Source organism: Chenopodium album, chromosome 27 (assembly GCF_948465745.1).
Source record: "Chenopodium album chromosome 27, dcCheAlbu1.1, whole genome shotgun sequence".
NCBI lineage: Eukaryota > Viridiplantae > Streptophyta > Magnoliopsida > Caryophyllales > Amaranthaceae > Chenopodium > Chenopodium album.
Window position 1 is genome coordinate 32518065 of NC_137860.1, and position 13314 is coordinate 32531378.

General features: G+C 32.2%; 1 protein-coding gene across 1 annotated transcript; it reads right to left on the reverse strand.

The window, feature by feature from the left end:
• Window positions 1-7159: 7159 nt before the first annotated feature.
• On the reverse strand, window positions 7160-11821 carry LOC145619389 (cyclin-D3-3-like). The gene is made up of 4 exons (XM_081674072.1): window positions 11027-11821; window positions 10702-10903; window positions 9843-9973; window positions 7160-8179 (listed from the first exon to the last, which is right to left on the reverse strand). Exons 1-4 carry the CDS (start codon window positions 11543-11545, stop codon window positions 7748-7750), a joined length of 1284 nt encoding a protein of 427 aa, XP_081530198.1. The 5' UTR covers window positions 11546-11821; the 3' UTR covers window positions 7160-7747.
• Window positions 11822-13314: the final 1493 nt, after the last annotated feature.

Below are 13314 nucleotides of genomic sequence, written 5' to 3' on the forward strand. Positions count from 1 at the left end.
TATGACATCTTATTTTTGGGATATCTCATTTACCTTAGCTGTTGTTTGTTTTCCATAGTTGAGCGTCTTGTTAATTTATACTTATCATTGGTACCGCCGCCTTGTGGTGGTTCTACCCCTTCTAGGCCTGATATGTTTGTGGCATCGGCGACATGCTGATGATTGAATCGCAACTAATGTTGTTTAACTTAGAATGGCCAAACAAATTTTTAGATATGAAAGTCTTGTTTGTGTTAGCCCTCCTACGAAATGTAGTACTAATGCTACATTTGGTAATGTATTGCATGAAAGATTGTAATACAGTCCTGCTATTAATACTTTAATAGTAATGCTCCTATGATACAACATTGATCAAGAACATTAAAACATGTACAATGTAGAGACTATTTTGGCTTGGATAAGTTTAGGCGTTTAGCGACTCTGTCAAGAAGAAGAATGTGCAATGAAGCAATTGAATAAATCCAGCTTTACATTTGTAGAAAACCACTCATTAATGCGTCTAGTCTAACTATACCCAATGAACATACACCCGAATGTATCATAGGAATTACTAAACAAGTCAATTGACTTAACTTTTCCTTTCTGGAAGTAATGTCTTTGATTTGTGATCATAATTCCTGTAATACACCTGCCTCCATAATAAAATCTTACAAATTAGTAAATCAATAATAAGTTAATTACTCCAGTAAAGAAAAACAAATTCTCATGATTATTTACGATCGATCATCAGTCAAAACCCTTGTTTTTATCGCTTCTTATATAATTCTGTCATGATTTTCCAATCAACATCTATTATATTAATTCAATTATGAGTAATTTTTTATTTTTATAATTAATGAAAAGAAAAATGATAAAAATGGTCCTTTCTGCAATATATATGTAAAATTCAGGATAAAATCTGAGAAAAAGGGCTGTTATTTTCTTGGTAAACCCACATCCAAGTGGGAGGTCAGACATTGTTAGATTGTGCATTCATTTCTTAGCCAGTCTTTTTTAATTTTTCAGGGTGAGGTGGTTGTAGTTGTGTCCCAAAATATTTATAATTAAAATTAAATAAAATTTAATAAATAGTACTGTAGTATCATTGTCTGAAAAACAAACATGCTTACAAAATTGCAGCTTAGTATCACAGATTCGAGACATACTTGTATATAAATGGTGTCCAACTATTTTTCATAGAATTACAAATATTCAATTTCAGCACTTGTCCTTTTCTTTGGCCCTTATAATAGGGACCTTTTTAGGCTCCAACAGGGGTAAAATAGTAATTAACTTTAACATTATGATAAAATTCCTGAAATTTTGATTTTTGAGTAGTTAAGAAGTTCATGTCTTCCTTCAATGCCCCTTATTAATTTGGACCTCCTTAACTATTTCACTATTTTATTTTATTTTTATTTACTTCCTCTCAGCAAGATTTTTTTTTGGTGAAATATACATAGTATACATTTAATACATGATAGTTTTTATTACTCTTGATAGTTTTTATTACTCTTACCATGTGATATATCATATAGGAGATGTTTTTTCTTGACCATAGAATAACATATAATCCGTACTATAAATGTTATTTGGAGATCTTCTATGAAAGGTTTCAATCTTGATTGTACAACATGTTTTTTTCTGGTTGGAAGTTTACTCGAACTTTGACGGTTATATTCTTTCAATATACTCGTATCGCATTGACAATAATGAAGTAAAACTGTATGAAATTAATAGTACAAGTAAATGATTAAGTTATGTAACAAATTATCCCCTCAAAAAAAAAAAAAAAAACAGTTATGTAACAAATTAGATGAAAATAATTCACAACACAAATCATATACGGGTTCATAAAAAATATTCATGTAAAATGTTACGAGTAGCTTCAGTTTTTGGATTTCATCCTATTGAGCATTCTTTACATATTACTTGTGTAGTTGTGTTTAGTGACTTACATTGTCTCCTATTTGAGTTACTTGTGATTAATGACTTACATCGGTCTCCAACCAAGTCCTGATGATCAACAACTCTAGAGTAAAGCTGACTTAGGGTCTGTTCTCTTACGTTGAAATTCAGTTCAGTTCAGTTCAGCTGAGTTCAGTTCAGCTCAACTCAGCTCAATTCAGTTCAGTTCAGCTCAGCTCCTAATTTCCTTCTCTTATAAAATATTCATTTCAGTTCAGTTCAGCTAAGTTCAGTTCAGCTCAGTTCAGTCAATGAGAACAAGCCCTTAAAGTCCTTATTACGGAGTATGAGACGTTAAAAATGATTTTTTATGAACTGAAGTACATACTATATGTAAGAAAATATGACTTTATTATTAAAGTTGTAGTAAAACCGTCTCATACAATATACAAAAAATTACCCTTGCGTACCTATAGTATGGTTACTTGACTTGATTAGTATCCCTAGATTTTCAACAATAATTCACAAGAACAAAATTGCTAAAGCATAGAGTACTCCTAGTATGATTAAATGCTAGGACCATCATGCTTCCCTTCTGTAGACGTCCCTTTGAAGTGTGCAATACAGAATTGGTTCATTAAAGGACATCAGAAAAAAGATAATTAGCTTGTTTATATCCAAAAATACCAAGATCTTCTTGTTTAATTTGTTTTTGAATATCACATCGTATTCAAATTCAATCTTCATTGATAATTACAAATTCTAAAAGTAAGATTGCAGAAGCGCTCCTATAAATGGTTACATGTTTTTTGGCATTACATTAATTTTTTTTTTCCATTCCCTTGATAATTACCTTTTTTTAAGACCTTGATGATTGATATTTTAACATTACATTAGATGTTGACACCTTAGAATTATACTATGGACTATGGAGTAATATAGTTGCATTTGGTCTACTACCTCCGTTTCATACTATTTGCAACGACTTGACATATATGAAACGGAGATAATAATAGAACGTACCTATGGATAAACTTTTTTTATTCACTAGTGAAATCTATGTATATTGTGTACTTCGCGTTGGCTAATTTTTTTTTTTTTTTTTTTTTTTTTTGACAAATTATTAAGTCAATGAATAATTATGAGTTCACATACTCTTTCAAATGATCAAATTTAAGTAAGAGTATATTGGTAAAATCGATCACAAATCATTACATGTCCAACAACTTCTTCAAATTAAACATATTTGAATAGGACATATGTAACTATTGTTTTCAACATGTGTATCTCCAACAATTTTTTATATGACATCATAGAATGTATGCTATTAGTATCATATTCAAACCAAATGAATAATGTGAGAACTATTCATTAGCCACTAATAAGACTTTTTATTCTTAGCTTATTTTGTCGTAATGCTTAACTTCACTCTTATTTTGGCTAAACTGAACTCTCTCTAATTTTATGAAACGTACCTTTACTCGATACAATAAATCAAATCATTTAGACAAGGAGAACAAAACCTAATATCAAGAAACATTGTAAAATTGATTGATTCATTCAAAGGCTAATGAGAACATTGCTAACAGATTCATTTAAAGACTAAAGAGTAGCTCTGATTTCAAGCAGATTGACTTGATGGTTGTTAGTTGTTACACCATGTAACATAAAATGTGTAAAAAGTAGAGTATTTATATATAAATAGTGACAACATATATATATAAATAAGAATGTAAGTTTTAGTGTGGTTTTGAGTCAAAAGGATGAGAGTGTGTTGCACAAAGTTGGTAAAGAAATGTCAGAAAGCTTTATTAAAACCAAATGTATAGAAACTGTAAAAACTACTCACTCTCACTATAAATGTGTTTAGTTCAGATCAATTCAGAATGTTATTGTAATGTTTATGCTGTTGTTGCTTTATTTCTTCCATATATTATAGGCTCTCTTTGTTGCTGTTACTTATCAGACCACTAGATCAGCTGGTCCATTTTTCTCTTCTTTTTTTATTTTAATTTTGTCATTTTTTAGCTTTACAGCTGTTATCATGAAAAATAGTGATTTCTCTGAAATGTTTTTCATGCAATGCAACTCTTTATACTATACTACTAGTCCATATGGAATTGACAAGTTAATTTGTTCTTTTAGATTTTGTAAAGGTAATGTAGTAAGCTAATCTATCTTGATGTTATGTTGATAGATTGATCATTATAGGATAATGATTTATATAGTACTCCGTAGTGAGTATAAAAAGGTATTTAAACTTTGTAGATAAAGACATATAAGTCAAGTCTATTATTCATCGTAACATCCTTGATCTGAACATCCTATTAAGCTAATGTGTTACAGATTTATATAACGTGTGCAGCATCTATCATTCAACGGTCCAACAAGGGCGTTGCTCAAGTCTAAGGAAAACGATCCAATTAGAAATCTATTAATTGTGACTTTTGAAACATTATTAGGTGTCTTATTTTTCAAATTAACTCTAATTATTTATTAAGTCAAGAAAATAACTTTCTAGACTTTACCTCCAAGAGTCAATCACTTGTTTGTTCTTTTGGCCATTAAAACTAATATACATATATATGCTTTGTATAATTTAAGTTATTAACTTATCTTCAACTACTTACTTTATTAACCGGTACACATTTCTATACCAAATCACATGTAGTTTTTATTACATTATCTCTTATAAGCTCAAAAATTGTATACCACATACATATATATGACTGACCATTGTATACCTTATTGACAAAAACAACACATTCAAGCTCTAATAAAATACCAGAAGAGACCAATTCAAAGCACTAATTATAAACAAAGAGACATAAAACCATCTATTATTAGAAAGGGTTAAAAAGGGGTTAGCCATCATATATTATTCTACAATAATAGAAGTGGGGACTAGCTGGCTTGACCTCAATTTTGTTGGTCTTAGTTTATTTATTTTTTTGGGGAAGAATTGAAAAAACACATAACCAAAATAATAAAAATTGTCCTATAAATCATAATCTCCAGCATGCACCTATTTCTCTTACCCAACCTTAAAAGTAGGGAACAAAGTAGTAGGAATACACTCTCTCTCCTCCACAATCAAAGATTTTGTCCCCTAAATAATTCAATTTTTACCCCCCAACACTATTGATCTTTTTGCTTTTTCATGGATTGGTGACTCCTCCATCTATGGACTCCAATACTCCATCTCATATGATCACCTATTCACCTCATAGTATAACACTAACTATCTCCCTCTATTTCAAAATAAATGATACGGAATACAACTTGATTACTTGAGTGATAATTACTTTAATCAATAATATCTTTAATTATTAATAAGTATAAATGATAAAAACTTAATATTTCAAAACAAGAAATTGAAACAATTCTAACAAGTTACTTATTATCGAGACTTTATAAACTCATTGATCGGCCATCTATGGCTTCAAACCAACTTATTTGACTTCAAGGATACCCCACGTATCACTTAAATTTTGAAAAAATACATTGATATTGGACCGAAAGCATAGATTATTATAGCCTTCATTTTGGAACAAATTTTTACTTATTTAGGTTCGAAAACGAAAAGTATCAGGGAGCTTTCCATAGACTCTGTGGCACCTTGAGAAATTATTAGGGTGGTTGGAATAATTCACTTTGCTTTTAAACTGCTAATTTAGCCATTTACATACACACCTTACTTAATAAATTCAATGCCAACACAGGCCTTTATGTGATCAACTAGTGGTCGAATATGGATTCAAACAACATTTTACGACATTGTGATGTATCCCCTACCAACTTGAAAGATTTCCACACCACGTCTCAAACCTTCGAAATTGATGATCTAAAAGCGTGGATTATAATCTTCACTTTTCAAACAATTTTCGACTTTTCGGGGCCCGTAAAGAAAATAGTGTGGGGCGCTTTTCATGGGCCCCATGACACCTTTGGAGACCTTCTGGGTGATTGGAACAATCTAGTTTGCTTTTAAATAATCAGTTTAGTCTTTTATGTATACTTATCCCTTAATTATAATAAGACCACCACGGACCTTTATATGACTGAGTAGGTCATATATGGTTCCAATCAATATTTTAGACCATGAGATGCATCCCCTAACATCTCGAAAAGCTTTTAGAACAAGGACTTGGAATCACCGCAATTGACCTAAAAGCTTAGATTATAGCCTTCGGTTTTTGCACAATCTTTTACTATTCTTGGCCTGAAAAGGAAAAAGAAATGGGTGCTTCCCATTGATTTTATGGCACCTTGAGAGATCGTTTGGGTGGTTAGAACCATCTTCATTACTTATAAACTATTGATTTAACCATTTACGTACACACATCACTCAAAATCATCACAATTAAGTTGATTGACTAAATGACTAGTGGTTGCACTCATAAGGTGCAAACAACGTTACTCCCTCCTTATTTTCTAACTTCTTCCATTATCAAAAGTAAAGCCATGTAACCATGTAGGTAATAGCTCGGATTGACATGTCAACCGGCAAATGGGGCCCTCCATATTATCGTGGATTTATGCACAAATTTAATGGCTCGCATGCACTGCTTAGATTCATTTTTGTGGTTCCAAAAGTGGAAAATATAGTGAATAAAGCCAAAGCAAAATCTAAACCCCATTAGAAAAGAAGACTGTACTCTTCCCATGATATGATCATCCACTAATATGCACATTTTAGCTTAAAGATGTTTTATTTGTGGCCCAATATATTGTTTAGTGCTCCTTTTTTCTTAATATACTTTGTTTTGTACAAGTTTTCTTTTTAGAAGAATGTAAACTTTTACATGTAGTTTTCTTTTATAGAAGAATGTAAACTTTACATGCTTAAATGTAAGTTACCGACTATAGTATATTGAAATGACTTTATTGCACTTCAATCATTGATTTATATTGTGAATGTATCATGCATGTTACTTACTACCTCCGTTACAGGTTATGTGCAACGATTTGACATAAAGTAGAGAGGAAAAATGTCTAATCGTTGCACATAACCTGTAACGGAGGTAGTATGTTGGTTTGTTTTAGTTGGTGAAGAATTAGTCAGGGTTTAATTTTATACTTGTAAAACTTAAAAAATGGATTAATCTATTGACTTACTATGTTGTAATTACCATAAGGTTGTCGCGAGCCTACCCTAATGGATTATACTTTGTACATCGTACGGTTAGTCTGACCAAGTAAAAAAGATCTCAATATGTATGATTATCATAGTACCTATAAAGTGATTTCAATCAACCCCAATTGACAATTATTCACAAAACTGTACTTAATACTATTGTTTATTAATTAAACATGATTGTTGGAGTAGGTTAAAATGAAAGGTGTACAGTCAATTCATTCCCCTACTCCCTCTAATAAAACCAAAGAAAAATTAGAAAATAGATACAAAAATAGTACTTCCTCTTTAGTCCTTTTTTTTTAGTGGTGGCCCACTTCTTCTAGGTCAAACCCCCCAATATAAGGTCCAAAGTCTTGCTCCCCAAAAATCCTCTTTTGGGCCCCCACTCCATATTTTTCTTCTTCACATGCATTCATGCATGCATGCAAAGTTTCTTCTCCCATTCTCATATTCTCCGTATTATATAGTTCATGAATGCATGCATACATGCATCAATGCATGCACATACATGGAACATAATTGCATAGAAACATACATGAAATTTAAAATGGTAGGGCGGGAATGAATTTATAACCATATAATATATAAGTGATTACTATTATATGATATAAATATGTCCCCATTTTTTTTTTTGCAAGTATATAGACTTCAAGAGAAGTAGAAGAAAGGCTCTAGTTCGAAAATAGACCGCCAAAAGGAGAGAGTTGGACCGGAATAAGCTTAACGAGGACTACCAACGACGTCGACAAAGACTCTAGAGAGGGAAGGCAGCTGCAATGGCATGAGCTGTTCATGCACTCTATTCTTCTTCCTGCTCATCACTGGTGAGGAGGATACTGAAGAAGACGATGACAATGACAACGATGATGATGATGATGATGATGATCCCATCATGTGAGTAGTCGTGGCAGCCCACGAATCATTGGAGCTGTCACAGCTAAGATAGTATGCTTCCATTACTCCACTCGGGCTACTTGGAATAACATCACTGCTTGAAGTTGCTTGTTGAGGTCCAGGAGGAGGGGGAGGAGGATAATTGTTTTTCGCCGTCATCATTTCGTCGAACGTTCTCTTTGCTTTACGATTGTCTTCGGTTTTGCTTCCGCACAATGATTTCTCCACGATCAGTTGATAACAATCATTCACCTTGTCCTGTAATAGTACGTCGAATATGAGATGATGCGAAGGTAATGATAATCATACGGATTAATTATGGTACGTAGGCCAGACTCTAAAGATCAGTTAACTTTCAAAGAACCCCGTTATTATAATGGAGATAACATCTTCTATCCGACCTTTTGTGTATCACGTACGTCAATTTATTAATGGGAAAAGTATTGTGTAGAACGGACTCACGTGAGTCCAATAATACAAAAAAAAAATTTAATCACTAAAGTGGCAAATTTAGCATAAGGAAAATAGAGTTGGTGTGTTTGAAGGTTATAAACTAGACTCACATGAGTTCGTTCTACGCAAAAATCTTCTCATACAAGTGTATAACTTCACAAAATATAATTCCAAGGAAAATGTAGCATTGTTAGCACTATATTGAAAGTATGATTCTATTTTTTATTAGACCATATTTAATAATAAAAAAAAAATTACTCCACTTTAGTTTGATCATAATTTTGAATGTGAAAGTACCTCGAGAAATGATGAAATCACACTGTTTTAACTTGATTTATACACAAATACTCGACCACTAGGAATAAACAATAATCTTAAACCAATAATTTTCAAGCTTGAAAAAATCAAGAGTTTCAAGGGAAGACTGGATCGCACTTAGCTCAAACAAATTATTATTCACGTTTATCGAAGAGACTTTAGTGATTAAAGTTTAATTAACATATGAAAGTTTTGTGTACAAGCAATGTAAAGATTTTAAGTCAAGAAAACAAAGGAGTTTCCCAATGTGATGGAACAAACAATTAACAACATGGAAAGAAACACGATGCGCCTAGCTTCATAGAGCTTTGTCTTGTCATTTCTATGCATCTAATGAAGGTACTTTTCGAAATAGTTTCCCTATTTACACCGTAGTTTGAACCTTTATTTTACGGGATGTAACAATAATAAAATTATATACATACTTCCTCCGTTCTAAATTCGTACAGTTTTTAACATAATCATTGTTTATGGAAAATGTACTATTAATAGGTTCAAGATCGGAGTACAAATAAATTTATCTATTACATGCATTTTTGAATGAGCATTTTTACGGTATTATACGTGTATTATTAGTATTAGCCTCTATATATTTATGTTAGCCCTCGAGAGGTGGACATCCTTGTTCTTTTATTCATCTTCTATATACGAGTATGCATTTTATCTTAAATAAAAGAGGCGGACTAAAATTTAAAGATAGAGACAAAGGTAGAGAGCGTTATTGACCAAGTGTACCAAAACATGTGATACATATAGCACATTGAATACCTAAAGATTTTCGTGAGACAATATATCATTATTGTTTTTTTAAATATAAAATGTACTACGCTTGAGGAATGAAGTACAGTACATTACTTAAAGAATTGCATTGACCAAACTACCCTTCCTTACAAAAACCAAAACTGCCCTAAATATATTGGGACAATGACACCTCATCCATATATCTTAGGACAAAAGGTTACCATTTTCAAGTGTGAATCAAAATTAATTCATAGACCTCTAAGGGATTAATTATGACCTACCCACAATATATAAAATGTGATCCCATTGACCTCTAATAAATTGAAATTAGCATTCTTAATTAGATTAGATCTGATGATAATTTCAATTAATGATAATTAGAGGAAATAATTTAAAATTAGGGACTAACCTTGCTGATATTAAGCACACCCAAAAGCTGATTTTGGTAATCAAGAGGGTTACATGGCTCAATCTGGTCAATGACATGCATCATTGTGGCAGTTGCCAATACTGATGGTAGATAACTCACAAATCTCCAATCTACATTTCATCATTAACCAACCAATCATCATTACCAAATTTCCAACCAAAAATTTGAAACATTGAAAAATACATGTATATATTAAATGCTCCTAGTCCCTACATCTTAGATTAGTCATCATAGTGATACTTCAATGTTAACTATTAACGTGACAACTAATACGGAGTATTGGATAGTGAGCAATACGACCAGTCAATGTACATGTAGCATACAATGACATAGATCGGTTGTCTTGTTTGATATGTAATTTAAACGAATAGTGTGACAATTGACTAACTAGATAACGTACAAGTCTCCAAATTAGTCATCATCAAAATGATATAATTAGAACTAATAACGTGACAACACTGTGACCAGAGTAAACACATTCTTAAGTAGGAGAGCATACTCCACATGATCTTAGTTGGTGTGGACATCTATGCTATTAGAATTGAGAATGTATGTAAATTTACAGTTGTATTCATAAACAGAGCAAATAATAAAAATAAAGTCAAGATTTACACATGTAGAAAGTCATAGTATAATTAAATACAATAGAATAAAAACAAAATAAGTCTGAACTTTTTTACTCAAAAAACTAAACAAATTCTAGAATAGGCACACATTATGGTTGTACACTACAAGTAGAAACTCAGAATAATAAATTACAAGAAACAAATCAAATACTTATTACAAATATTTATTTTTTTAATTTATAAATAATCATTTTTTTTTTTATTTAACTTACCAGAGAGAAGAGAGAGCAAGAGTCCTTGACATCTCCTGAGAAACTCCCAATGAAGATGATTCTTCAATCCTAGCCGTCTGATTATATGATCAAGAAACGAAAGTGGGGTAACTGGATTCATCTTCCAATCCAATGTTGACAACACTAACAACTCCATCTTCTGTATTGTTTTTGCATCAAACACATAGTTTCCTCCTTCCACCTTTAAACAAAATAAAACAAGTCCCAATTTAGTCGTCACATTTTAGTTTAGTTACACTATCAACGTGACTATTAAAAAAACCCCGAACACGGGTCATAAACAAGAAAAGAAAAGAGGACATACGAGAACTTGAAGATCAAGAAGAAGAGGAACATGGGTTTCTTCAACTTTAGCAGCAAGCGAAAGACAAGTAACAGCAGTAAGCTGAAACATCCAAGGTTTATCCTTTTGAAAACAGAAACTTGATAAAAATCTATCAAGATAATTTACAGCAAGAACAGAGGTTAAGGTACAAAACCCATAATAGGAATTGACCTTTAAAATCCATTCAACAACTTCATTTCTCGAAGAAGAAAGAGTTTTAACATCAAATCCACCATTTTCGGACAAAAAAATATTCCCCTGTTTTTTTTCTTCCTCTTCCTTAGAAAACAGAGACCGAATTTCTTCATCTTCCCAGAACAAATCTTGTTCTAGTAAAAGAAGTGGCAGTAAACATCCGCCATTGTTGTAATTGTTTGGTTTATCCCATTCTTCCCCATCATCGTTCTTCGCTTCATCGTCTTCGAATTTCTCTTCCTCGCAATACAGAGCGTCTAACAGAGAGAATGGGTTTTGTTGGAATTCATCCGAAGATGCCATTTTTTTTGTGAAAGTTTTCAACTTTAGATGAAAAAAATGGTTTTTTTTTTTTTTTTTTTTTTTTGGGTGGTTTACATAGTAGTTTTCATAATGTGAGAGATTCAACAAATGATAAAGATAATCGTCATTGATAATAGCCTCTCTTGCTACTCTGAGAGTAGAGTAGAGAGGAGAGAGAAAATGATGTGAAAATTTTGATGGAAGAAGTGAAGTGAAAAGGGAAGAGGGGGGAGAAGAAGGGGAGAGAGATGAGATTTATAATCTCAGAGAAGTAAGGAGATATCACGCTTGTCCTTTTTTATATAAAGATGGGATTTTGAGGCAGATTTTTTTTTTATTTTTTTTTTTATTTTTATTTTTTTTTTTTTTTTTTTTTTGGGAATTTGGGGTTTAGTAAAAACAAAAGCTCTTGCTTTCGGTGGTAAGTATACCGTATACCGTATACAGAGCACTCACTTAGCGAGTTAGCGCATGTTCTCATACGTTGACATTCAGTTCAGTTCAGCTCCTAATTTCCTTCTCTTATAAAATATTCAGTTCAGTTCAGCTGAATTCAGTCAATGAAAACAGGTCCTTACTCCGTAACGTAGTATTATATGTAGTGGAAGATTGGGAGTCCTCAAAAGGTCTGTTCTCATACGATTATTTTCAGTTCATTTCAATTAATGAGAACATGCTATTACTTGACATTCAATTCACTCGTTTTTCGAGTTTTTATTCAATTTACTTAATCCATAACCATTTACGAGTAAATAGATGTCCATGGCAATTTAAACAATATTTTGTGAAAGTAGAGAGCAAAAAAAAAATTGACAATGTTAAAAAAAAATTTAAAAAAAAAAAAAAAAAAAACACCTCCTCATGATAGAAATTTCTAATGCATTAGAAAAAAGGATGAGAAATACCGAATAATTATTACAAGGAACAATATGCATATTATCAGTAACCAAATGACCAACATTTGTTATCCAATCCGCTGTTTGATTTGCCTCTCACAATATATGACTAATGCTCCAATTAATAAATTAGCCAAGACTATTAGAATCTAAAAGCCTCCCGATCTCAGGGAAAGACTAATATCACGAGTATGATATGGGTATCAGGCTATAGCAGGTCAAATACTCAAATGTAGCAAAAAATTTAGGGTAGGATGAGTACTATAACGGGTGTTTAAAACGAATAACGTGAACAAATTTTTTATTTTTTTTTACAGTATAATGAAGGACCCTACAACAGCACCTCTCACATGTTAAGCCAGCCTGCTCAACCATTTGACAATAAAGAGGGAAGTTAAGGGAATCCCCCAACTCAGCTACTCCCCCATACAATTCACTCCCCCCCCCCCCCCCCCTCTTGTAGTGTTCATCTCAACTAACAATTGGTATCAGACCCCAAAACCTCAAAATTTCCTTAAAGAGCGTGGATTATAGCATTTAATTTTGTAATTTTTTGACCTTTTTCGCTCGGAAATAAAAATTGTCGAGATATTTACTATGGTCCCTAATACTGTCCAATAGTCCAACTGGGTAGGTTGAACCAACCAATATACCTTTAAACAATCATTTTATCCGTTCACAACTTGAAGCGACTTCGTAAACACAAACTTACCACGGAAGTTTATGACAATATATAATGATCATATGTGATTTCAAACAGAATTATATGACCCTGAGATGTATCCTTTAGGGTCTCATGGTTTTTCGCCACCGAGCCCGAAACCTCAAAATTCCTCAAAAAGCATGGATTATAGCCTTAAATTTTGCAATTTT